We start from the raw sequence: 26,593 nt of genomic DNA, 5'->3' as shown, positions 1-26,593 counted from the left end.
ACAGTGGGATAGATTATACACATTATAGTAAAATATCCTATTTTGTTTTCTGACAGAATGGAAGTGACAGGCCTTGACGAAGGCCAGTGGTATTCCTACCGCGTGAAGGCCTTGAACAGGCAAGGTGCCAGCAAACCAAGCAAACCCACAGATGAAATCCAGGCTGTGGACACACAGGGTATTTATTTTTGGTTTTTGTATTATCAACCAGGCCTCTGACTTTAATTCTGCTTGAATTTGCTAATATCGTAAATAATCTTTTCCAATTCAGAGGCTCCAGAAATTTTCCTCGACGTGAAGCTCCTTGCTGGTCTCACTGTAAAAGCAGGAACCAAGATTGAACTTCCTGCCACTGTAACTGGGAAACCTGAACCTAAAATAACTTGGACGAAAGCCGATATGCTTCTGAGGCAGGACAAAAGAATCACCATTGAAAATGTTCCTAAAAAATCCACAGTGACTATTGTCGATAGTAAGAGAAGTGACACTGGCACATACATCATCGAGGCCGTGAACGTCTGTGGTCGGGCCACTGCCGTGGTAGAAGTGAACGTCTTAGGTAAGGGAGGCTCTTGTTTAAAAATGGACAAACTCATTTCAGCTACTTTTTAAAATAAAACATGATAAAAAAAAATACACTTTTTTCTAAGTGTGTAATGTCATCCACAGATAAACCCGGACCACCAGCTGCTTTTGACATCACAGAAGTGACCAACGAGTCATGTCTTCTAACGTGGAACCCACCGCGAGATGATGGTGGATCTAAAGTCACAAACTATATTGTGGAGAGAAGAGCGACTGACAGTGATATGTGGCACAAGCTCTCGTCAACTGTCAAGGATACAAAATTCAAGGCAACCAAATTAATACCCAATAAAGAATACATCTTCAGAGTTGCCGCAGAGAACATGTATGGTGTTGGTGAACCAGTTCAGGCCACTCCAATAACAGCCAAATATCCGTTTGGTAAGTTTCTCATTAATCAGTTGGCAAAAAAAAAAAAAAAGGATGCTTGTATCAAACCTGGATTCAGCTGTCATATTTATATATAGGACATATAACACATATCATTATCTTGTCTATAGATACACCTGGACCTCCAACTCACCTAGAACCTTCTGATATCACTAAAGATGCAGTAACTCTCACGTGGTCTGAGCCAGATGATGATGGTGGCAGCCCAATCACTGGATATTGGGTTGAAAGATTAGATCCTGATTCTGATAAATGGGTTAGATGCAATAAGATGCCAGTAAAGGACACAACGTTCAGGTATGCCCAAATCTCCACCAAGATGTTAACACAGCAGTGTATACAAATTTTCATTCTTCAGCATTACTTTTGATTATACAAGATTATATATTACTATAAAATTTTTAATTATTTTAACTTATATTTTATATTATCACATAATTTCAAAAATAATATAAATTTCATTCAAGGACACATTTCTTAATTTCTTACTATAAAATATTAATTTTATGGAAGTTTCAAAGTGTTTGGTCCTCTAGTTTATTATGATAATGATCATTATTATAGACATTACAATTAGATTGGTACATTTGACCAAATCTAAAGTGTATGACAGTTAAGAGGCAATTTTAAATGTATATTGAAATATTTTTAGTTAAATTTCCAAATCAGTTTTTCACAATTTAAATAAATTAGCTTTTCCTATGTAACATAAACGGAGAGGTTTCTGCTTCTTATGGTATTCAACTCTTTGTTCCTAATTCAGAGTGAAAGGTCTCAGCAATAAGAAAAAGTACAGATTCCGTGTGTTGGCTGAAAATCTTGCTGGACCTGGAAAACCAAGTAGATCGACAGAACCAATCTTAATAAAGGATCCCATAGGTATTATTTACATATTTTTCTGTGGTTATTTTGAAGCTTATATTAACTCCTTTTTGACAAACCTAAATAACGATTTCATTTCATTGGCTTGCAGATCCTCCATGGCCCCCTGGAAAACCAACTGTGAAAGATTTAGCCAAAACATCGTTAATGTTGAATTGGACAAAGCCAGAACACGATGGAGGGGCAAAGATTGAGTCTTATGTCATTGAAATGCTAAAGACTGGAACAGAGGACTGGGTCCGAGTGGCTGAAGGGGTTCCCACCACTCAGCATTTGCTCCCAGGGCTCAGGGAAGGGCAGGAATACTCATTCCGAATCAGAGCTGTGAACAAGGCCGGGGAAAGTGAGCCCAGTGAACCCAGCGACCCTGTGCTTTGCCGGGAGAAGCTATGTAAGTCACTCTGGATGTTTGGGGTATATAAATTCTTCTAAAGTCTACCTGAGAACTACAGTAAGAGAAAATATGAAAAACTCATTACTAGATGATTTTATCCTTGATATATGATTTCCTAGTGACTCCTAGAGAATTTAGTGAAGATTGAACATTGGATAATGAAAAATTGAATTTTTCTTTTTTTCTTCTTCAGATCCTCCATCACCACCTCGCTGGCTTGAAGTTATTAATATCACAAAAAATACAGCAGACCTAAAGTGGACAGTTCCTGAGAAAGATGGAGGGTCCCCCATCACCAACTACATCGTGGAAAAGAGAGATGTGAGGCGAAAAGGCTGGCAAACAGTGGACACAACTGTGAAGGACACCAAGTGCACAGTAACCCCACTGACAGAGGGCTCTTTATATGTGTTCCGAGTTGCTGCAGAAAATGCCATAGGACAAAGTGACTACTGTGAAATCGAGGACTCTGTCCTGGCCAAAGACACCTTTAGTATGCTCTCTAGTTTAATCTTTGTGACACAATTTATAGTGGATTATCACTTCTCCCTCTAGTTTTTCTAACCGTGGAGTATTTTTCTCTCAGCTACCCCTGGACCACCCTACGCTCTGACAGTGGTTGATGTGACAAAACGACATGTTGACCTGAAGTGGGAACCACCTAAAAATGATGGTGGAAGACCAATACAGCGGTAGAACTTTAATTCATTCATTAAGAATAATTTACACTCAGCTGAAAATTCTTAACTTTGTTTTTTCGATTAATGCTGATGAAATGCTTTGGTTTTTCAATAGATATATCATTGAGAAGAAAGAAAAGTTAGGTACCCGTTGGGTGAAAGCTGGAAAGACCTCAGGACCCGACTGTAACTTCAGAGTAACTGATGTCATTGAAGGAACAGAGGTCCAGTTTCAGGTTCGGGCAGAAAATGAAGCTGGAGTTGGTCACCCAAGTGAACCCACGGAAATCCTGTCAATTGAAGATCCAACAAGTAAGTAGTGCTGATTATACAAAGGATATTGTCTAGAGCTTCATGATGAGATTGTGGATGTGAATGTTTCACCCTTTTTTCAGGTCCTCCTTCACCTCCCCAAGACCTGCATGTGACTGATGCTGGGAGAAAGCACATTGCCATTGCTTGGAAGCCTCCAGAGAAAACTGGTGGAAGTCCTATCATAGGATACCATGTTGAAATGTGTCCAGTAGGCACTGAGAAATGGATGCGAGTTAATTCTCGTCCAATAAAAGACTTGAAATTCAAGGTTGAAGAAGGTGTTGTTCCTGACAAGGAGTACGTTCTGAGAGTGAGAGCTGTCAATGCTGTTGGTGTCAGTGAGCCATCTGAAATCTCCGAAAATGTGGTTGCCAAAGACCCAGACTGTAAGTACACAGTTTCTTTTCTCATTAATAAAATACATTTTACTCATGCATTGCATTTTGACATATTCTTTTCCCTCTTTTGGATTCCATCTTACAGGCAAGCCAACAATTGATCTGGAGACTCACGACATTGTTGTTGTTGAAGGTGAAAAGTTAAGCATTCCTGTTCCCTTCAGAGCTGTTCCAGTTCCAACCGTTAGTTGGCATAAAGACGGCAAAGAAGTTAAAGCAAGTGATAGATTAACAATGAAGAGCGATCACATCTCTGCACACCTCGAAGTTCCCAAGAGTGTCCATGCAGATGCTGGAGTTTACACCATTACACTGGAGAATAAGCTTGGCTCAGCAACTGCCTCAGTCAATGTCAAAGTCATAGGTAATCATTCTTTGATGAAACACCAGACATCTTCATGTGTTGGGAAAATTAGTTAACTTTGCAGTGTTAGTATAAATGGCTTCATGAGTTGGCCATTTGTAAACTAAATGTCCTTTCACATTATTTCTTCCCATGTGAGAAGCAAAGCAATTCTAAAGAAATGACATTGCTAGTTATATCCTGATTAGACTAATTAATTTATGTGTAATTCTTTGCATGTGAAGTGCTAATTCAAATAAAAGATATAGCATACCCAAAGAATGCCTAAATAACCAATATTCATTTATTAATTGTATTTGCATTTTTCCATGGTGTTCTCAACCAGGGGTAGTAACATTTTCTGCCCCATCTCCCCACAGATACAGATGGTGTTTGGAAATTTGGGGGCTATTTTTGCTTGGAACAAAGAGTTGGGGGAGCTACTGACATTTAGTAGTTGGGGGCCAGGGATGCTAAATGGCCTGCAGTGTAAGGGATGTTCCAGCACATCAAAGATTATCCCACCCAAAATGTGAATAGTCTCACTTAGAGAAAGAGTATACTATTACTATGCTGACTTTTCAGATTACAATAATAACTATCAATTCTATTTCTAATAGGCCTACCTGGGCCATGCAAAGATATTAAAGCAAGTGACGTGACCAAGAGTTCTTGTAAATTAACCTGGGAACCCCCAGAATTTGATGGTGGAAGCCCAATTCTTCATTATGTCCTGGAACGCAGAGAAGCTGGGAGGAGGACATATATACCAGTCATGTCTGGTGAGAACAAACTGTCCTGGACTGTAAAAGATCTCATACCAAATGGTGAATACTTCTTCCGTGTTAAAGCTGTCAACAAGATTGGTGGAGGCGAATATATTGAACTGAAAAATCCAGTCATTGCTGAAGATCCAAAGCGTAAGTTTGGGCGTGGATGTGATATCGCTAGGAATTAATATGTAATTTTTTTATTTTAAGGAGATAAGTTTCCCTATATTAACAGTTTTTCTCTTGTTCTTCAGAGCCCCCTGATCCACCTGTAGATGTTGAGGTTCATAATCCTACAGCTGAGGCAATGACTATTACATGGAAGCCACCTTTGTACGATGGAGGGAGCAAGATAATGGGTTACATCATAGAGAAGATTGCTAAGGGTGAAGAGAGATGGAAGAGATGTAATGAACACCTGGTACCAGTCCTGACCTATACAGCAAAAGGACTCGAAGAGGGAAAGGAATACCAATTCCGTGTGCGAGCAGAAAATGCTGCCGGTGTTAGTGAACCTTCTCGGGCCACTCCTCCAACCAAAGCTGTAGATCCTATTGGTAAGTTTTGTGTAGTGGGGTTGCCATTTTCCCACTGTAAAATAAATAAGAATAATGTTTTGTCAGGTATTTTAATCAGAATTGAAAATAATTATTATTTTTAATCATTACAGATGCCCCAAAAGTCATTCTGAGAACAAGCCTAGAAGTGAGACGAGGTGATGAAATAGCACTTGATGCAACTATTTCTGGGTCACCTTACCCAACTATTACATGGATAAAGGATGAAAATGTTATTACACCAGAGGAAATTAAGAAGCGAGTCGCACCCATGGTTAGGAGGAAGAGGGGTGAAGTTCAAGAAGAAGAACCATTTGTCCTGTCTCTGACGGAGCGTTTGAGTATCGACAATAGTAAAAAAGGAGAATCTCAGCTACGCGTCCGAGATTCAATTCGACCTGATCATGGCCAGTATATGATCAAAGTTGAAAACGACCATGGTATTGCAAAAGCTCCTTGTACTGTCAGTGTGCTAGGTAAGTAGATAAACTACACTTCCCAATGGAAGAAAGTCCATATAAGAGTTTTAGTAAAACACAAAAATAAAGTTTTGGGGGGAGTTAAAAGAAATGTAAAATAGCTTCATTAAGATATCTTCAGTCTCATTTTTTTTCCTGGCCATGTAAAAGAAATTAACCGACCTTGTTATTCATTAGCTAATGTGATACAAAGATAGGCAGATGTAGGTAAAACAGAAGTTTATGTCAAAAGAGCATACTAACATTTACATTTTCCATTGCAACCATTTCTACACAAATTTTTAATCACTGCTGTCTTTTGAAATATTAGATACACCAGGACCACCAATCAACTTTGTATTTGAAGATATTAGAAAGAACTCAGTCCTCTGTAAATGGGAACCACCCCTTGATGATGGTGGCAGTGAAATTATAAACTACACTTTGGAAAAGAAAGACAAGACAAAACCTGACTCAGAATGGATTGTTGTCACTTCAACACTTAGACATTGCAAATATCCAGTGACAAAGTTGATTGAAGGAAAAGAGTACCTCTTCCGTGTAAGAGCTGAAAATAGGTTTGGGCCTGGACCACCATGTGTTTCAAAGCCACTTATAGCTAAAGATCCATTCGGTGAGGTTCTTTTAGCATCTAAATTTTGCCTTTTTATCATAAGCATTAGTATATACAATATCACAGCAAGTAAACTTGAATTTTTGTCATACTAGAGAATTAATTCAACTATACTATCTTTTTTATCAGAACCACCTGATGCACCTGATAAGCCCATTGTGGAAGATGTTACCAGCAACAGTATGCTAGTGAAATGGAATGAACCAAAAGATAATGGAAGCCCCATCTTGGGTTACTGGCTTGAAAAACGTGAGGTTAATAGTACACATTGGTCTCGTGTCAACAGAAACCTTCTGAATGCTTTGAAGACCAATGTAGAAGGCCTGTTAGAAGGACTCACCTATGTCTTCAGAGTGTGCGCTGAAAATGCAGCTGGACCTGGAAAGTTCAGTCCCCCTTCAGATCCCAAAACAGCACGTGATCCAATCTGTAAGTAATTCCTTACGAAGAAAGTGGGGTATATCATGATGACTATAATTAACAGTACTGTATTATATACTTGAAAGTTAAGAGAGTAGATCTTAAATGTTATCACTACCAAAACAATGGTAATTATGTGAGGGGATGGAGGTGTTAACTAACATTATTGTGGTAATCATTTTACAATATATACATGTATCAAATCATCGTGTTGTACACCTTAAACTTACGTATGTTCTATGTCAGTAATATCTAAATAGAGCTGAAAAAAATCAAACACTAGTGATGACTACAGACACATATACTGAGATTGCAATATAAAATTTTAAGCATCTGTATATAAAATTTAAAAGTTTCACAAAACAGTACTTACCCATATTACATGCAATGCATTGTGGGAAAAAAAGAAGAAAGTGGGATAGAGTAAGCTATGTGCATTTTAAAACCATCAGTGAGTTTTGATTTGTGTGTCTGCATTCATCCTAGCTCCACCTGGGCCACCTATCCCAAGAGTTACTGACACAAGCTCTACAACTATTGAACTAGAATGGGAACCCCCAGCGTTCAATGGTGGTGGGGAAATTGTTGGCTACTTTGTCGATAAGCAGCTGGTTGGCACAAATGAATGGTCACGCTGCACAGAGAAGATGATTAAGCCCCGTCAGTACACTGTCAAAGAAATCCGAGAGGGTGCTGATTACAAACTTCGAGTGAGTGCCGTCAATGCTGCAGGTGAAGGACCACCTGGAGAAACAGAACCTGTTACTGTGGCTGAACCAAAAGGTACTTAAAAGTTATATGAATAAGATAATGGATATTTTCCCATATGGGATCATTTTTTTACATCTTTCTTGGACTAATGTATGATTGTTCTCTTTCAACAGAGCCCCCAACTGTGGAACTAGATGTTTCTGTCAAGGCTGGAATACAAATAATGGCTGGGAAGACTCTTAGAATTCCAGCTGTGGTAACTGGTCGTCCGGTGCCTACAAGAGTATGGACCATAGAAGAAGGGGAGCTGGATAAAGACCGTGTTGAAATAGAGAATGTTGGAACCAAATCTGAACTAATTATCAAGAATGCATTGAGAAAAGATCATGGCAGATACGTGATTACAGCTACCAATAGCTGTGGTTCCAAATTTGCAGCAGCCAGGGTAGAAGTTTTTGGTAAGGAATGTTACATGGATTTTCATAGGATTTTCTATATGTTCCTGTTTTCTAAGATAAGATACTATCTTATTGCATTGATTTTGTTGTTGTTGTTGTTGTTTTACTTTTTAGATGTCCCTGGTCCAGTTCTTGACTTAAAACCTGTTGTAACAAACAGAAAGATGTGTCTGCTTAACTGGTCTGATCCAGAAGACGATGGAGGAAGTGAAATCACGGGCTTCATAATTGAAAGAAAAGATGCTAAGATGCATACTTGGAGACAACCAATAGAGACTGAGAGATCCAAATGTGACATTACAGGTCTCCTTGAGGGACAAGAATATATGTTCCGTGTGATTGCCAAGAACAAGTTTGGCTGTGGCCCTCCTGTTGAAATAGGACCAATTCTTGCAGTTGATCCACTAGGTAAAAAAGAAGGTTTTCATTGTGTTTATAAAGTAAATCCTGTTTGCTTCTAGTTATGTCATTTATTTATTGAGCCATATAAATAAGGTCTCAAGACCTATAGCTAGAGAGTAATAAGAAAGGTAAATCAAATAACTACCAGCAACTTTAAGAATACCATATTTGTTATAATTTCAATGTAATTTTTGGCTCACTGTAATTTTGCAAAACTATGCATGGTTTTGTGTACTGAAAAACCTGGATCTATTAGAACTTAGCAATAACCTAAAAATAGTTTAGAAATATTGCATCTTTGCAATAGAATACACTGGAGTAATTAATTTAATAGTCTAGTAGTTAAAGAGAGTTCATTGTTTTTCAAAGATTACAGAGCAGATAACTGCCTTAGCTTAAGTGCCTTAGTCTTTCTTTAGCCCTCAAGTAGTCCCCACACTGGAAGGATGTGGAGGCCCCAAACCAAAAAAAGCCACCAAAAAATAGAAGACCAACCAAAGGAAATCTCCCTGACCCATATGAACAAATATGAAACCCTAAAATTGCACACACTTGGTAATGCACACTGACTTCCTATCCAAGAAAGCAAAGTCTTTGAGGATGACCCATTCCCCAAGAGACAGAGGAGTTATTCCTCCACAACCACCACTGCCCCGCCAAAAAAAAAAACGAAATTTCATCCTCACTATAATAGCTCATTTCAGAATGTCCACTAGAGCACAAGTTGTACCAGAGGTATCAGAACAGAGCTGGGCTTGCACTGAAAAGCTCTGCTTCTGGTTGCAATAATAGTCAACAAGAGTGGATTGGGTCTAGTTTCATCATGCAAGGCATATTGGTTCCGTTTTGTTCCTCAGGACACAAAACTAGCAGCACTACATAAATTCTCTTTCCACCCCATTTTAAACCCACACTTGAGGCAACATGGTTCAAAGTGTGTTCAGTAGACATATCCACTGTCTGTTAATACAAGAGGACACACTTTGCTCTCAGCTGCTCATCCAAAGCAAAACTTCACAGACCTGCTCTCCTAGTTCATTAGGATTGTAAACTTTCCCAGTGACATGTAAAATATCTGAAATGTTAAATATAAAAAAAAAAGCATTCATTCCCCTTGATTTATTTTTAATCAATAATCTTGACTGCAAAGTTTACTAAGAAAAATTCTGCCTATATGAATGCCTATAATTCTGGTAATGGAGATGTTTTGAGAAAGATTTTAAAGAAGGATGTGAGGTTATCCAAACAGAAACTTAATTTTCACATAATTTGAAGTGAAATATTATTTCTTATATGAATATTTATTTCATGCTTGTCCTTTCAACTTGCCTCTTGTTAAAGGTCCTCCAACGTCTCCTGAGAGGCTCACATATACAGAAAGGACGAAGTCCACTATCACCCTTGACTGGAAAGAGCCACGTAGTAATGGTGGCAGCCCCATCCAAGGCTACATCATTGAAAAACGGCGTCATGATAAACCTGACTTTGAAAGAGTTAACACGCGACTCTGCCCAACCACATCTTTTCTGGTTGAAAACCTTGATGAACACCAAATGTATGAGTTCCGTGTCAAAGCCGTCAATGAAATTGGAGAAAGTGAACCATCCTTGCCTCTTAATGTGGTCATACAAGATGATGAAGGTGTGGAATCTGAACATAATAATAATTTTAATGTACTTTACAGTGCTGCCTTTATCTCATAGGTTGAGCAAACATCCTTATGACTTTGCTATTTATTTTTCTCTTTCCCTTCTCTTTGCAGTGCCTCCAACTATTAAGTTGCGCCTGGCTGTTCGAGGAGACACTATCAAAGTTAAGGCGGGAGAGCCTGTTAACATCCCTGCAGATGTGACAGGACTTCCAATGCCTAAGATTGAGTGGTCCAAGAATGAAACCGTGATTGAAAAACCCACTGATGCACTTAAGATAACCAAGGAAGAAGTATCTCGAAGTGAGGCAAAGACTGAGCTTAGCATTCCCAAAGCAGTCCGGGCAGACAAAGGCACTTACACAGTTACTGCTTCCAATCGCCTTGGCTCGGTGTTCCGAAATGTTCATGTTGAAGTATACGGTAAGTGACATGCTTTCTTACATCAAAACCAAATCTAATATCTGTTTAAGAATTGCCTTCTCAGTCTCCTCTGTTGGTTCCTTTTCAGATCGTCCATCCCCACCAAGAAATCTTGCTGTTACTGACATTAAAGCTGAATCTTGCTACTTGACATGGGATGCCCCTCTAGACAATGGTGGCAGTGAAATCACCCATTATGTCATTGACAAACGCGATGCAAGTAGGAAGAAAAGTGAATGGGAGGAAGTCACCAACACTGCTGTAGAGAAGAGATATGGGGTAAACTCTTCTAAATATTTTCTTATACACATTAAAAGGACATGACTCTGAATTGACACTATTCTAGCAAAACCTTGGAATTTAATGGCTAAACTCAAAATCACATACAAAAAGCTTTATTGTAGTTTTTAGCATGATGCACATAAGGTCACTTAAGAAATACTACTGGATATGCAGATTCTCTTTTACTTGAGAGATCCACTGTTAGGTACAATAAATTTACATTTTTCATTTTAAAAGGCTTTCTCCATGTTTCAGTCTATATATTTTAAAACTATGTATTTATTTGAGCTTATAGATTTATTTCTTTTTTCAGTCTTCCCTACCAAAATAACTTGAATTTTAAAATAGTGAAAATCAACATAAGTATATTGTTTTTAAGAAATTACTATTCATCTGATTTCTAGATCTGGAAACTTATCCCCAACGGTCAATATGAGTTCCGAGTTAGGGCAGTGAATAAATATGGAATCAGTGATGACTGCAAATCAGATAAAGTGGTCATTCAAGATCCTTATCGCACTCCTGGACCTCCGGGAAAACCAAAAGTCTTGGAGCACACCAAAGGTTCAATGCTAGTGAGCTGGACTCCTCCTTTGGACAATGGCGGCTCTCCAATTACTGGCTACTGGCTGGAGAAGAGAGAAGAGGGAGGTGCCTACTGGTCACGTGTTAGCCGAGCACCGATAACCAAAGTGGGAACGAAAGGCGTGGAATTTAATGTTCCTCGTTTGATTGAAGGTGTTAAATACCAGTTTAGAGCGATGGCAATAAATGCTGCAGGAGTTGGCCCTCCCAGTGAACCATCAGATCCAGCTGTTGCAAGAGATCCCATATGTAAGTATGCTTCCATTGCTGGAATTTATAAAGGGTAAAGCCACTAAATGGATAATTCTGCTCTTAAATTTCTTGTATTTTTCTATGCCAAATTATTTTATTTATTAAAGTAAAAATTTTTGTACTTACATATACAATCAGAAGTATATATGTATGCGTGTTTATGTTTTTATATACATACTATGCAGATGATTCCGTATATGTGTATACACATACACACACATATATATATACACACATACATAAAATCATATAGTTTTTAAACTCTTGGGTTAAACCTCGTATTTTATGAGGAATCACAATAATAAAGACCCTGGGCTATAAGCTCCTCTCTGCTCCCATATCTTAAATAAACATCTATCTCATTAGATACTGTGGAAATGATCTCTCTCACTAAACAGTCAGACCCTCCAGTAGAAGTTCAACAAACAGCAAAATGTTAACTTTTCAATAATATTTATTGAACAAATATATAAGATTGTCAAGCACAGTCTGTGAGGTCAAATCAAAGAAAAAAAATTCTTCTGAAAGATCTATGAGCAGATCAGCTCAAAATTTAAAATACCGTGGCCTTAATGTTAATTCCATTTGCTTTATAATATATCTGATTAGATTCTCAGTAAGAAAAAAATTCAGCTATTTGTTTAAAAGAAGAGTTAAAATACTCTACATTCTATATGGAGCATATGTATAAAATGAAGTCATTATTCCTTCATTCAACAAGCTAGTATTGAACATGTGCTGTGTGCAAGGAACTGTGCTAGGCAGTGGAGAGGGAAGAGATACGGTTAAAAAGACAAATAGAGTAAAAGAATTTCTGCAATTTTAAAGCACTGTGAGAATTGTAAAGGGTTGTTATCTGATTATTGTAGACATTGACCCTGTCCCTAAAGGATATTAAGATTAGTTTGTGTTCAAAGGTATACCAGTTAATGATGAAATTATGTTTTAATTTTCATTTCATGGTAAATTAAATTAAGTTTTTAGTAGAAAAGATCGCAAAATGTCTTCAAAAGGATCTCAAAAGTAAAATAGCTTTTTACCAATCACGTGTAAATAGAATACAGATCTGTCTAGAGATAGCGAGTAATCTTTCTAATCCCAGTTAGTTGTTTGCTTTTTTTTGCATTAATGCTAAATGAAAATAGATTATTTCTTATGATTCTCTTCTCTGGAAGGTAATTTATTCTTTTGGCATTCCTATTTTAATATTTTAATAGATTAAAATAAAATCATGTATAGTAAAATATTCTTATAAATATAAAATCTTATATAAATCTAGCATTCCATCAGCTTCAAAATTTGATATATGTAATTTTTTCTTATTAGATCCACCTGGGCCACCTTCTTGCCCAGAGGTCAAAGATAAAACAAAGTCAAGCATCTCATTAGCATGGAAACCTCCAGCCAAAGATGGTGGCAGTCCAATCAAAGGATACATTGTAGAAATGCAAGAGGAAGGTACTACTGACTGGAAAAAAGTAAATGAACCAGACAAACTTCTAACTACCTGTGAATGTGTGGTACCGAATTTGAAAGAACTCAGGAAGTATAGATTCAGAGTGAAAGCTGTCAATGAAGCTGGTGAATCTGAACCAAGTGATACAACTGGGGAGATCCCTGCCACTGATATTCTAGGTACTAGTCCTTATTCCATTTATGTATTCATCTTCTGATCTCATTATGAAATTGATTAATTTACTGGAGATATGTCAATTACTTCTTTGAAAAAGGTGAGCTAAACCCGGTTGTATTATTCATGGTATTACAGAGGTACCAGAAGTTTTCATTGACATTGGAGCACAAGACTGTCTGATTTGTAAAGCTGGCTCACAGATTAGGATTCCTGCTGTCATCAAGGGACGCCCAACACCAAAATCCTCTTGGGAATTTGATGGGAAGGCAAAGAAGGCAATAAAGGTAAGAAAATTATAATTCTCTGTGTCTCGCATTGAATCACTCTAAGGAATATTTACACTACAACTGACTATCTTCTTTTCTAATAGGATGGAGTTCATGACATACCTGAAGATGCACAGGTAAAAAAAAAATTGAAGTAATTCAGAATATGGTTGACTTCAATTCTGCTATTATTTCATTCAATGTATGACTACTATTTTCTTTATACAGCTGGAGACTGCTGAAAACTCATCAGTAATTATTATTCCGGAGTGTAAACGATCTCATTCAGGCAAATACAGCATCACAGCCAAGAATAAAGCAGGACAAAAGACTGCAAATTGCAGAGTTAAAGTCATGGGTAAGAAAGATTTTAGAAGTTACTATGGAATAAGAACAAATTCTTTTAAACAAAGTAACCTTGTTTATATTGTGATTTGCATCCAACAGATGTACCAGGTCCACCCAAAGATCTGAAAGTCAGTGACATCACAAGGGGTAGTTGCAGACTTTCATGGAAGATGCCAGATGACGATGGAGGAGACAGAATCAAAGGCTATGTTATTGAGAAGAAGACTATTGATGGAAAAGCCTGGACTAAAGTCAATCCAAACTGTGGAAGCACCACATTTGTAGTTCCTGATCTCATCTCTGAACAGCAATATTTCTTCCGCGTGCGTGCAGAAAACCGTTTTGGTATTGGTGCACCTGTGGAAACCATTCAGAGGACCACTGCCAGAGATCCAATATGTAAGTTTTAAAATCTAAGATTAAAATAGCTTCTCAAACTTGAAATATATTGTTATAAATAATGCTTAATACTTCTTTTAACTATTTTTAAAGATCCTCCTGATCCCCCTGTTAAACTCAAGATTGGCCTTATAACGAAGAATACGGTACACCTGTCATGGAAACCCCCAAAGAATGATGGGGGCTCCCCTGTCACTCACTACATTGTTGAATGCCTTGCATGGGACCCTACCGGGACAAAGAAAGAAGCATGGAAACAGTGCAATAAGCGTGATGTGGAAGACCTGCAATTTACCGTTGAAGACCTCGTAGAGGGTGGGGAATATGAATTCAGAGTCAAAGCTGTCAATGCTGCAGGAGTCAGCAAACCTTCAGAAACTGTTGGCCCTGTGATTGTCAAAGACCAGACATGTAAGTACCGTTATATTAACAGAGAATGTCCTCTTTATGACTGCCTTCCTAGATATTTAATAGTAGTCTAAAATAAAGATAGATATATCTACACATCAGGAAGCTACCATGGGTTGAGTGTGGACGTGGGCACGTTAGTCAATCACTCATTCCCTCAACTTCCACAGAATTATCTTATTTCCTTATATATTACCTTTCCCTTATTTAAAGGAGACCATGTTTGGAATTTCCTTATTATAATTTTCTCCATGGCAGGCTGTTTTACTTATCAGAAGTTAAAGCAATTCTTCTGCATGCTCCTCAAAAGGAGCAAAAGGTAAAGATAACCAGTTATCTGCTCAGCAACTGCTGAGACCCATTTATCTTCACCATCAAGTTTCTTTTCCTGTATTTGAGAAAAAGACATGTTTTAGTCGATAAAATATAACCCAAATATGGTAATAATTCTCCCTCTAATTATTGTTACCATCACTACTGCTGTGTATTGTCTAGTTCTCTCTTCTAAATTTAGGACAGCTACAGTCACTACCCCCTTTGCATATTCTTCTACTAAATTTATGGAAAATGGAAAACTGCTTTGCCTCTACTAGCAGTTATATTTCTTAAAAGGGGAATTCATCTCAGAATGAATATAGTGGGTCCCCTCATAATTCTGCATAAATATTAAAGGTAATATCATGACAGAACTCCCCAACCTAAACTACTACAATCTTCATTTCTCTCTGCCCTTTGGTCAGATTATCTGACCAAGCATAATGATGCCAGGTAAGAGAGAGGCAAGAGCTGATACATAGCCATATGTAGATCCAACAAAGGATGATGACCACATGTACCTGCTCCCCAAATTGATATAATAATGTTGAAGACCCTTTATATTGTGCTGAACTACAAAGCCTGCCTATAATAAATCCAAATAGCTTTATAGTCACAGTGAAATCTTCTTTCTATCCTTCAGTGCTTTGTGTTCCTAATAATAACTTTTTTATTTAATAATATAGGCCCACCATCAATTGATCTAAAAGAATTCATGGAGGTTGAACAAGGAACTGATGTTAACATTGTGGCCAAAATCAAAGGTGTGCCATTCCCGACACTAACCTGGTTTAAAGCTCCTCCAAAGAAGCCTGATAACAAAGAACCCGTTGTCTATGACACCCATGTCAACAAACTGGTGGTGGATGATACTTGTACCTTAGCTATTCCACAGTCTCGCAGGAGTGACACTGGCTTATATACCATCACAGCCGTGAATAACCTGGGAACAGCATCAAAGGAGATGAGACTGAATGTCCTTGGTAAAGATTGCATGGTTTTATTAAAATGACATGTTTTTCTATTCATAAATAAAATATTTGGCTTTAAAATCATTCAACTAATAAAGTTTTCCTTTTTTAAACCATTTTAGGTCGTCCTGGCCCTCCAGTGGGACCCATAAAGTTTGAATCTGTTTCAGCAGATCAAATGACAATATCTTGGCTCCCACCTAAGGATGACGGTGGGTCTAAGATTACAAACTATGTAATTGAGAAAAGAGAACCTAACAGGAAGACCTGGGTGCATGTCACTAGTGAACCTAAAGAGTGCATGTACACAGTTCCCAAATTGCTAGAAGGCCATGAATATATATTCCGAATCATGGCCCAGAATAAATATGGCATTGGGGAGCCTCTTGACAGTGAACCTGAAACAGCAAGAAACCTCTTTTGTAAGTAGGACATGTTTCACATACAAAGTCATTCTTATTTGTGTTTTCCATAATTTCTTATAAATCACTGTGATTTTTTTTTCACAGCTGTCCCTGGAGCACCAGATAAACCAACAGTTAGCAGTGTGACTCGTAACTCCATGACTGTCAACTGGGAAGAGCCAGAATATGATGGAGGCTCTCCTGTGACAGGATACTGGCTAGAAATGAAAGACACCACTTCAAAGAGATGGAAGAGAGTTAACCGAGATCCTATCAAACCCATGACTTTGGGTGTTTCTTATAAAGTGACTGGTCTTATTGAAGGTTCTGATTATCAGTTCCGGGTATACGCAATCAATGCTGCTGGTGTGGGTCCACCAAGTCTGCCATCAGACCCAGTGACTGCCAGAGACCCAATTGGTAAGCCTTGAAACCATTCCCTTTTATTTTTTTTTCCCAAAAGTGCCATGGAAAAGTCAAGAATACTAATGTGTACTGGTTCTTTCCAGCCCCTCCTGGTCCTCCATTTCCCCAAGTCACAGATTGGACTAAATCAACTGCGGATCTGGAGTGGTCTCCTCCACTAAAAGATGGTGGATCCAAAGTAACTGGATACATCGTTGAATATAAAGAAGAAGGAAAGGAAGAATGGGAAAAGGTAGCTGACACTTGGCGTTATGGAAATAGACTATGGATCAACTAAAAATGTAGTAGTTATTCTCAAATCCATTAACTTCTATCTGTATTTTTTTGGATTAATAAATCAGAAAAATAACATAATTATAACTGACAGTCCAAACATCTATAATGCCAAATATCTACTCAAAAGTTAAGTCATGTTGTTGTTAACTGATCTTTTGGCTATAAATCCTGAAAAAGTGGAATAAATGAACAGTACAGGTTTTTTCAATCATTTGACAATGATTTTAAAACATAATTCCTGGCGAAACATTCCATCCAATGTTAATCTGTAATATCTGATCCCTAAAACCTAAACTGGCAACAGTTTTCCCAAAGAGAGTAGTTAAATATGCTGTTGGTTATGCTTTAGAAAGCTATTAGAACAAGAAGCTACAAAGAACTGTACTAATTATAAAATGCTTGTGATTTTTCCCTAGGCTAAAGATAAAGAAGTGAGAGGAACAAAACTTGTTGTGACAGGATTAAAAGAAGGAGCATTCTACAAATTTAGAGTTAGAGCAGTCAACATTGCTGGCATTGGAGAACCTGGAGAAGTTACAGATGCCATTGAAATGAAGGATAGAACTGGTAATTATTAATACTTCTCTGATTTTATCGATATTTATGTTTTGGATTGGAAATGAAAATCATGTTTGTAATTTTCCGTCATTTTCCAGTGTTACCTGACATTCAGCTAGATGCCAGCGTCAGAGACAGAATTGTAGTCCATGCTGGAGGGGTAATCCGAATCATCGCCTATGTTTCTGGAAAGCCTTCTCCAACCATCACCTGGAACATGAATGAAAGAGCATTACCTCAGGAAGCCACCATTGAGACCACAGCCATTAGCTCATCCATGGTCATCAAGAATTGCCAGAGGAGCCACCAAGGGGTCTATTCTCTTCTTGCCAAAAATGCTGCAGGAGAAAGAAAGAAGACAATTATCGTTGATGTATTAGGTAAATACTTTCAATTTGTCCATGCAACTTCTAAAAATAACATTTTTATTTCATCTACAACAAAGCTGTTATAATAAAACTATGTTACAAGTATTTTGGAAAATAAGAAAAATCACTGACAATCCCATTGACCACTACTAGCATTTTTTCTAAATTTCCTCCTTGCTTTTTTATCCTATACATACACACCCCATATTTCATATGGTTTCACGCCTACTATCCATTAAGTTTTGTATGTTGCCTTTTTATATAATATGTCACCATAAGCATTTACTGTGGTATTATGTAGTTTTCATAAAAGCAACTTTCCTGCAAATGTACATGAATGTTTAACAATTTGATAAGGTTGATCATTTTCACATCAAGGAGCTGTTATCTTCATTTGCTAATTATCATAATAATACAGAAATCTCTTTGAAGGTTTTTAGTATTCTAATTGAGGTATTGTATTTGGTTATCAATATTGCATTTCTAGTCACTGAACATAGAGTTGAACTGTACATGGCTTTTTCATGCCTCTCACTGGCTGCTTTATTCCAGTGATTTGCTCAGAAAGTGAAGCCCTCCCACTCAGATCTCTCTCTCAGCATGTCTCTAGGCACAACCATACTCCCAACAGCCAGTTTTTATGTGAAAATAACCAGTTGTCTATTGAACCTAATTGATGTTATGAAAACATGTTATGTTTTCATTAATGAAAATGGTGTAAGGAAAAAGATCTCATTGAGCAATAGTCCTACAAGCTTTTAGGTTAGTTTTAAGCTTCTTTTTTTTTTTTATATAATTTTATTTATTTCTTTCTTTTTCCCCAAAGCCCCAGTAGATAGTTGTGTGTCGTAGTTGCACATCCTTCTAGTTGCTGTATGTGGGACTCGGCCTCAGCATGGCCCGAGAAGCGGTGCGTCGGTGCGCACCCGGGATCCGAACCCGGGCCGCCAGCAGCAGAGCACGCGCACTTAACCGCTAAGCCACGGGGCCGGCCCCGTTTAGTTTTAAGCTTCTAAATACCCTTTTGCTCAATGGCTATTACTTTCATTTGAGAACAGGTGCACATCCAGGTTAAATTCCAACCTTCCGAAAAGTCATTCTGAGATTTGGGGCCTCCTGTGCTGCTCCTTGATTCACTGGTCACCCAGAAAAAACTCCCCCTTTCCCCTCTGGAGAGTAAACTGGGCGCAACAAGTGGCCATGCCGCTCCTCATCCCTCTGCTGTCTCCCTCTGTGTGTTCTCCTCTGTATCTGACTCCTAGCTGATCCCTCCCTGTCTCCCTTGATCCCTCCTATCTGACTATCAAATTACTAAAAAGAAGTTACTGTTCCTTCAGCTTCTACTAAAACAGTGGCAACCAGTAACTGTTGCAAACCTACTTCATTTACAAATATGGTTGAATATAGATACCAAGGAGAGGAAAAACGACTCAATTAATAGACGCAAAATCTTATTTTCTTCATAACAACATTTTTGTCTCCTTTTTAAAAACAGAGGGTGACAAGTATTGAGCCCTGTAGTTCATTGAAGACAAACAGCTAGAAATCTTTTCCTCTTATTTCCAGATGTGCCAGGTCCTGTTGGAATACCATTCCTGCCTCACAACCTAACCAACGACTCTTGCAAACTGACATGGTTTACTCCAGAAGATGATGGAGGCTCTCCAATCACCAATTATGTCATTGAAAAGCGGGAAGCTGACCGCAAAGCATGGACCCCAGTGACATGTACAGTTACCCGACAAAATGCTACCGTCCAGGGTCTCATTCAAGGAAAAGCCTACTTTTTCCGAATTGCAGCTGAAAATAGTATTGGCATGGGCCCATTTGTTGAGACAACAGAGGAACTTGTCATCAGAGATCCAATAAGTAAGTACAATTTAAAACAATTTTATCCTTAATCACTTCTTCACTCATTTAATAAAAGATCAAGGTGACAAAGTAAGTGTATAAATGCCAAACATTTTATTCATTTGACTAGCATTCATTAAGCAACCACTTAATATCTGATGTTGGTAGTATTTAAATGTGATTGTGAAAGAGATTATGGAAAAATATAGATTCTTCAAATCCTCCCACATATGCTACACTGAACTGTTTACATTTCCCACTTAATGGCATAAATGGAAACTGAAGTATTTTCCTCACTCTCAAACTACCAACTCTGGAGACCTTTCCTAAATTGTTTGGCCTCAGTGAACCTCTATTTTCTCATCTGTCAGAGGAAATTAGATTGTATTTGGTCCTTTTTTGATGAGATCCCTTTTGTTACTTATCAAAGCAGATAGTTTAATGCAATCCTCAAAAAGTATTATTTACTACATTCTACTACATTCTTAGCATGACATTTTTTTTCACTGTAATTCCATACTTATTCTTGCAGCTGTACCCGAGCGTCCTGAAGACCTAGAAGTCAAAGAAGTTACTAAAGATTCTGTTACTTTGACTTGGAATCCTCCTAAGTATGATGGTGGATCAGAAATTATTAACTATGTCCTAGAAAGCCGTCTCATTGGAACTGAGAAGTTCCACAAAGTTACAAGTGACAACTTGCTTAACAGAAAATACACTGTTAAAGGCTTAAAAGAAGGTGATACATATGAGTACCGTGTCAGTGCCGTCAATATTGTTGGACAAGGTAAACCGTCATTTTGCACCAAGCCAATCACTTGCAAGGATGAGCTGGGTATGTATCTAATGCAGCTTGAACTTTGAAAACTTGTACTTTTATAGATTTATCATAAGACATCAGTAAGACTGACTCACCTTTATCATTGTAAATTTTAGCTCCTCCAACCCTTGACCTTGACTTCAGAGATAAGCTCACGATTCGAGTTGGTGAAGCATTTGCCCTCACTGGCCGTTACTCAGGCAAACCAAAGCCTAAGGTTACTTGGTTCAAAGATGAAGCTGATGTGCTAGAAGATGACCGCACTCGTATAAAGACCACTCCAACAACACTTGCTCTAGAGAAGATCAAGGCCAAACGTTCAGATTCTGGGAAATACTGTGTGGTTGTGGAGAACAGTACAGGCTCTAGGAAAGGTTTCTGTCAAGTTAATGTTGTTGGTAAGTATTATTTAGCACGAAGAATAGATATTCTGTTCTTTCCAAAGCAGAAATGGAAATAACATTTTGCGCTGCAATTTTTTTTTCTGCAGATCGTCCTGGACCACCAGTAGGACCAGTTATTTTTGATGAGGTGACCAAAGATCACATGGTTATCTCTTGGAAGCCACCTTTAGATGATGGAGGCAGTGAAATTACCAATTATATTATTGAGAAGAAGGAGGTGGGCAAAGATGTTTGGATGCCTGTGACATCTGCGTGTGCTAAAACAACATGCAAAGTTCCTAAACTGCTTGAAGGAAAAGATTATATTTTCCGGATACACGCTGAAAATTTGTATGGAATAAGTGATCCTCTGGTGTCTGATTCAATGAAAGCCAAAGATCGTTTCAGTATGCATTACATTTCTTTTTAGTGATTCAATGTTTGATATTGTTAATAGGAAGAATTAAATTTCTAACACATTTTGCTAATGTTTGTTATAGGGGTTCCTGATGCACCTGATGCACCAATTGTTACAGAAGTTACCAAAGACTCTGCATTAGTAACCTGGAACAAGCCACATGATGGAGGAAAGCCCATCACAAACTACATCTTGGAAAAGAGGGAAACCATGACTAAACGATGGGCTCGAGTTACCAAAGAGCCTATTCACCCACACACTGAATTTAGGGTTCCTGATCTTCTAGAAGGGTGTCATTATGAATTCCGGGTTTCTGCAGAAAATGAAATTGGTATTGGAGACCCAAGCCCACCATCCAAACCAGTCTTTGCTAAAGATCCAATTGGTATAGTATTAAAGCATTCATTCAGTTTTCATATTATCCAACTTTGTTTTCATCTGTATTCTAACTCCGTTTTGTTTTTTCTTTTATTATGTAGCTAAACCAAGTCCACCTGTCAATCCTGAAGCAATAGATACAACATGTAATTCAGTTGATCTAACTTGGCAGCCACCACGTCATGATGGTGGGAGCAAGATTCTGGGTTATATTGTTGAGTACCAGAAAGTTGGAGACGAAGAGTGGAAAAGAGACAATCACACTCCTGAGTCATGTCCTGAAACTAAATATAAAGTCACCGGTCTTCGGGATGGTCAAACCTATAAGTTCAGAGTTAGAGCAGTCAATGAAGCTGGTGAATCAGATCCAGCTCATGTTCCCGAGCCAGTGCTAGTAAAAGACAGACTTGGTGAGTAAAATGTTCTCAGCTGCATTTGCAAGGAAGATAGGTGTCTCGTTGTATATGCTTAATTTTAAAATACATTAATGAATCAAATCTGAAAATACTGTTCTCTTTATTCTAGAACCCCCTGAGTTGATTCTTGATGCCAACATGGCAAGAGAACAACACATACGGGTTGGTGATACCCTAAGACTTAGTGCCGTCATCAAAGGAGTGCCATTCCCAAAAGTAACTTGGAAAAAAGAAGACAGAGAGGCTCCAACTAAAGCCAGAATTGATGTTACTCCAGTTGGTAGCAAGCTTGAAATTCGTAATGCTGCCCATGAAGATGGTGGAATTTATTCCTTAACAGTGGAGAATCCAGCTGGTTCAAAAACTGTCTCAGTAAAAGTACTTGTATTAGGTAAGAATTTTAATACTTATGATGGGCTTAATGTAATAACATATTAAAACCAAATTTTGAAACAATTTGAGCTCTTATCTGGATTAAATCACTTATATAACTACATTATTTAACACTTTTCAGATAAGCCTGGGCCACCTAGAGATCTGGAAGTCAGTGAAATCAGGAAAGATTCTTGCTACCTTACATGGAAGGAACCACTGGATGATGGTGGTTCTGTTGTTACAAATTATGTGGTTGAGAGGAGAGATGTTGCCAGTGCCCAGTGGTCACCTCTTTCAACTACATCAAAGAAAAAGAGTCACTTGGCTAAGCATCTTAATGAAGGCAGTCAGTATCTCTTCCGAGTAGCTGCTGAGAACCAGTATGGACGTGGTCCTTTTGTTGAAACGCCTAAACCCATCAAGGCTGTGGATCCCCTACGTAAGTTGCTTTCTCTAGATACAAAAGTATTATTTGTCTCTCTGTGAGAATATTATTTATTCATCATAACTTCTTCTTTTGAAAAGATCCCCCAGGGCCACCAAAGAACTTACACCATGTAGACGTTGACAAGACTGAAGTCTCCCTTGTTTGGAATAAGCCAGATCGTGATGGTGGCTCTCCAATCACTGGATATTTGGTGGAATATCAAGAAGAGGGCACCGAAGACTGGATTAAGTTCAAGACTGTGACAAACTTAGAGTGTGTTGTTACTGGCCTACAACAAGGAAAGACCTATAAATTCCGTGTAAAAGCTGAAAATATTGTGGGTCTTGGTCTCCCTGACACAACTATCCCAATAGAATGTCAAGAAAAACTAGGTAATTTTTGGATTGGTATAATTAATTTCTTTTTCAATTATTCATATTGTGAAAATCAAAATCTAATTTCCTCATGTTTACTTTCCAGTGCCTCCATCTGTGGAGCTGGATGTGAAATTAATTGAAGGCCTTGTGGTAAAAGCTGGAACTACAGTCAGATTCCCTGCCATTATAAGGGGTGTACCTGTTCCTACTGCAAAGTGGACAACCGATGGGAGTGAGATTAAAACAGATGAACACTACACAGTTGAAACTGACAACTACTCATCAGTACTTACCATTAAGAACTGCTTAAGGAGAGACACTGGGGAATATCAAATCACGGTTTCCAATGCAGCTGGCAGCAAAACAGTAGCTGCACATCTTACTGTTCTTGATGTTCCTGGTCCACCAACAGGTCCTATTAATATTCTGGAAGTTACCCCTGAATATATGACTATCTCATGGCAGCCACCTAAGGATGACGGAGGAAGCCCTGTGATAAATTATATCGTTGAGAAAAAAGATACAAGGAAAGACACGTGGGGTGTTGTCTCTTCAGGAAGTGGCAAGACAAAGCTGAAAGTCCCACATCTGCAAAAGGGCTTTGAATATGTCTTCCGAGTTAGAGCAGAGAATAAGATGGGTGTTGGTCCTCCCCTTGACTCTATACCTACTGTTGCTAAACACAAGTTTAGTCCTCCATCTCCTCCTGGTAAACCAGTGGTTACTGACATTACTGAAAATGCTGCAACAGTGTCTTGGACTCTGCCCAAATCTGATGGTGGCAGTCCAATAACTGGTTACTATGTGGAACGTCGAGAAATAACTGGCAAATGGGTGAGGGTCAACAAAACACCTATAGCTGAGCTGAAGTATAGAGTGACTGGACTCTATGAGGGAAATACATATGAGTTTAGAGTTTTTGCTGAAAATCTTGCAGGACTAAGCAATCCATCCCCAAGTTCTGACCCAATAAAAGCTTGCCGGCCCATAAAACCACCTGGACCACCTATTAATCCTAAACTGAAAGACAAGAGCAGAGAAACAGCTGACTTGGTGTGGACAAAGCCTCTCAGTGATGGTGGTAGCCCCATTCTAGGCTATGTAGTGGAATGTCAGAAAGCTGGTACAGCACAGTGGAGCAGGATTAATAAAGATGAACTCATTCGGCAATGTGCCTTTAGGGTACCTGGACTAATTGAAGGAAATGAGTACAGATTCCGTATAAAGGCAGTTAATATTGTGGGAGAGGGAGAGCCAAGAGAACTAGCAGAATCTGTGATTGCAAAAGACATCCTTCATCCTCCAGAAGTAGAACTTGATGTTACTTGTCGTGATGTTATTACTGTTAGAGTGGGCCAAACTATCCGCATTCTTGCTCGAGTCAAAGGCAGACCTGAACCAGACATAACTTGGACCAAGGAAGGCAAAGTATTGGTCCGAGAAAAGCGGGTTGACCTAATTCACGATCTACCTCGTGTTGAGTTACAAATTAAAGAAGCTGTTAGAGCTGATCATGGCAAGTATATCATCTCAGCTAAGAACAGCAGTGGACATGCCCAAGGTTCCGCTATCGTTAATGTCCTTGACAGACCTGGGCCTTGCCAGAATTTAAGGGTTAGTAATGTAACCAAAGAGAACTGTACAATTTCTTGGGAAAACCCACTAGATAATGGTGGCTCAGAAATAACAAATTTCATAGTGGAATATCGCAAACCCAACCAGAAAGGTTGGTCGATTGTTGCTTCAGATGTCACTAAGCGATTAATCAAAGCCAACCTTTTAGCCAACAATGAATACTATTTCCGAGTTTGTGCAGAGAATAAAGTAGGTGTTGGGCCAACCATTGAAACAAAAACTCCAATTCTGGCTATTAACCCTATTGATAGACCAGGTGAGCCTGAAAACCTTCATATTGCAGATAAAGGAAAGACATTTGTCTACCTAAAGTGGCGGCGACCTGACTATGATGGTGGTAGCCCAAATCTATCATATCACGTTGAGAGGAGGCTGAAGGGCTCTGCAGACTGGGAAAGAGTGCACAAAGGCAGCATTAAAGAAACCCACTACATGGTTGACAAGTGTGTTGAAAACCAGATTTACGAGTTCAGAGTGCAAACAAAGAATGAAGGTGGGGAAAGTGACTGGGTAAAGACAGAGGAAGTTGTTGTGAAGGAAGACTTACAGAAACCAGTACTTGATCTGAAATTAAGTGGTGTGCTAACTGTCAAAGCAGGGGACACCATTAGACTTGAGGCAGGTGTTAGAGGCAAACCATTTCCAGAAGTTTTATGGACCAAGGACAAAGATGCTACAGACTTAACAAGATCACCAAGGGTCAAGATTGATACCAGTGCTGATACATCTAAATTTTCTCTTACTAAAGCAAAGCGAAGTGATGGTGGTAAATATGTAATTACAGCAACTAACACAGCTGGCAGTTTTGTGGCCTATGCCACTGTCAATGTTTTAGATAAGCCCGGTCCTGTAAGAAACCTGAAGATTACTGATGTGTCCAGTGATCGGTGTTCTCTTTGCTGGGATCCACCAGAGGATGACGGTGGCTGTGAAATCCAAAATTATATTCTAGAAAAATGTGAGAGCAAGCGAATGGTTTGGTCTACGTATTCTGCTACTGTCTTAACACCCGGTACTACAGTAACACGTCTCATAGAAGGAAATGAATACATTTTCAGAGTCCGTGCAGAAAATAAAATAGGCACAGGGCCTCCAACAGAAAGTAAACCAGTCATTGCAAAAACCAAATATGATAGACCTGGTCGCCCTGATCCCCCAGAAGTCACTAAAGTAAGCAAAGAAGAGATGACTGTGGTTTGGACTCCACCTGAATATGATGGTGGAAAGTCCATCACAGGATACTTTTTGGAGAAAAAGGAAAAACATTCAACACGATGGGTCCCTGTTAATAAGAATGCCATCCCTGAGAGACGTTTGAAAGTCCAGAATCTCTTCCCAGGACATGAATATCAGTTCCGTGTCAAGGCAGAAAATGAAATTGGAATTGGAGAACCAAGCCTGCCATCAAGACCAGTAGTGGCAAAAGACCCCATAGGTATGATGTTCTTGCTTTTTCTGATATTACACCAACTCTTAATCTCAAGCACAGGGGTATTAGACAAATAAGTTCAATCTGAAACATCAAAACTTTATTTTAGCCAATATTTTTCCGAG

The 26,593-nt window shown here is 38.6% G+C and overlaps 1 protein-coding gene across 1 annotated transcript in view; it reads left to right on the top strand.

Annotated features, from left to right (window-relative positions):
* Positions 1 to 26,593, top strand: part of TTN (titin) — a 271,163-nt gene that overhangs the window by 183,806 nt on the left and 60,764 nt on the right. The window contains exons 210-254 of the mRNA XM_058549338.1: positions 57 to 178; positions 272 to 559; positions 670 to 966; positions 1,086 to 1,272; positions 1,739 to 1,854; positions 1,949 to 2,248; positions 2,445 to 2,744; positions 2,838 to 2,943; positions 3,047 to 3,243; positions 3,327 to 3,632; positions 3,730 to 4,008; positions 4,608 to 4,907; positions 5,012 to 5,314; positions 5,428 to 5,790; positions 6,104 to 6,406; positions 6,536 to 6,835; positions 7,313 to 7,609; positions 7,711 to 7,995; positions 8,110 to 8,403; positions 9,739 to 10,038; positions 10,160 to 10,468; positions 10,557 to 10,747; positions 11,155 to 11,584; positions 12,914 to 13,222; positions 13,356 to 13,504; positions 13,591 to 13,623; positions 13,715 to 13,844; positions 13,934 to 14,233; positions 14,327 to 14,644; positions 15,643 to 15,939; positions 16,050 to 16,349; positions 16,437 to 16,751; positions 16,841 to 16,989; positions 17,450 to 17,600; positions 17,690 to 17,971; positions 19,526 to 19,828; positions 20,343 to 20,645; positions 20,747 to 21,028; positions 21,121 to 21,420; positions 21,514 to 21,816; positions 21,911 to 22,219; positions 22,335 to 22,616; positions 22,740 to 23,039; positions 23,126 to 23,419; positions 23,508 to 26,474. Of these exons, the coding sequence (XP_058405321.1) occupies positions 57 to 178; positions 272 to 559; positions 670 to 966; positions 1,086 to 1,272; positions 1,739 to 1,854; positions 1,949 to 2,248; positions 2,445 to 2,744; positions 2,838 to 2,943; positions 3,047 to 3,243; positions 3,327 to 3,632; positions 3,730 to 4,008; positions 4,608 to 4,907; positions 5,012 to 5,314; positions 5,428 to 5,790; positions 6,104 to 6,406; positions 6,536 to 6,835; positions 7,313 to 7,609; positions 7,711 to 7,995; positions 8,110 to 8,403; positions 9,739 to 10,038; positions 10,160 to 10,468; positions 10,557 to 10,747; positions 11,155 to 11,584; positions 12,914 to 13,222; positions 13,356 to 13,504; positions 13,591 to 13,623; positions 13,715 to 13,844; positions 13,934 to 14,233; positions 14,327 to 14,644; positions 15,643 to 15,939; positions 16,050 to 16,349; positions 16,437 to 16,751; positions 16,841 to 16,989; positions 17,450 to 17,600; positions 17,690 to 17,971; positions 19,526 to 19,828; positions 20,343 to 20,645; positions 20,747 to 21,028; positions 21,121 to 21,420; positions 21,514 to 21,816; positions 21,911 to 22,219; positions 22,335 to 22,616; positions 22,740 to 23,039; positions 23,126 to 23,419; positions 23,508 to 26,474 (14,549 nt within the window). The remainder of the gene's footprint in view (positions 1 to 56; positions 179 to 271; positions 560 to 669; positions 967 to 1,085; positions 1,273 to 1,738; positions 1,855 to 1,948; positions 2,249 to 2,444; positions 2,745 to 2,837; positions 2,944 to 3,046; positions 3,244 to 3,326; positions 3,633 to 3,729; positions 4,009 to 4,607; positions 4,908 to 5,011; positions 5,315 to 5,427; positions 5,791 to 6,103; positions 6,407 to 6,535; positions 6,836 to 7,312; positions 7,610 to 7,710; positions 7,996 to 8,109; positions 8,404 to 9,738; positions 10,039 to 10,159; positions 10,469 to 10,556; positions 10,748 to 11,154; positions 11,585 to 12,913; positions 13,223 to 13,355; positions 13,505 to 13,590; positions 13,624 to 13,714; positions 13,845 to 13,933; positions 14,234 to 14,326; positions 14,645 to 15,642; positions 15,940 to 16,049; positions 16,350 to 16,436; positions 16,752 to 16,840; positions 16,990 to 17,449; positions 17,601 to 17,689; positions 17,972 to 19,525; positions 19,829 to 20,342; positions 20,646 to 20,746; positions 21,029 to 21,120; positions 21,421 to 21,513; positions 21,817 to 21,910; positions 22,220 to 22,334; positions 22,617 to 22,739; positions 23,040 to 23,125; positions 23,420 to 23,507; positions 26,475 to 26,593) is intronic.

This window comes from Diceros bicornis, chromosome 10 (assembly GCF_020826845.1).
Source record: "Diceros bicornis minor isolate mBicDic1 chromosome 10, mDicBic1.mat.cur, whole genome shotgun sequence".
Lineage (NCBI taxonomy): Eukaryota > Metazoa > Chordata > Mammalia > Perissodactyla > Rhinocerotidae > Diceros > Diceros bicornis.
Note: the sequence above shows the minus strand (reverse complement) of the source record. Positions and strands in the feature narration are given on the sequence as shown.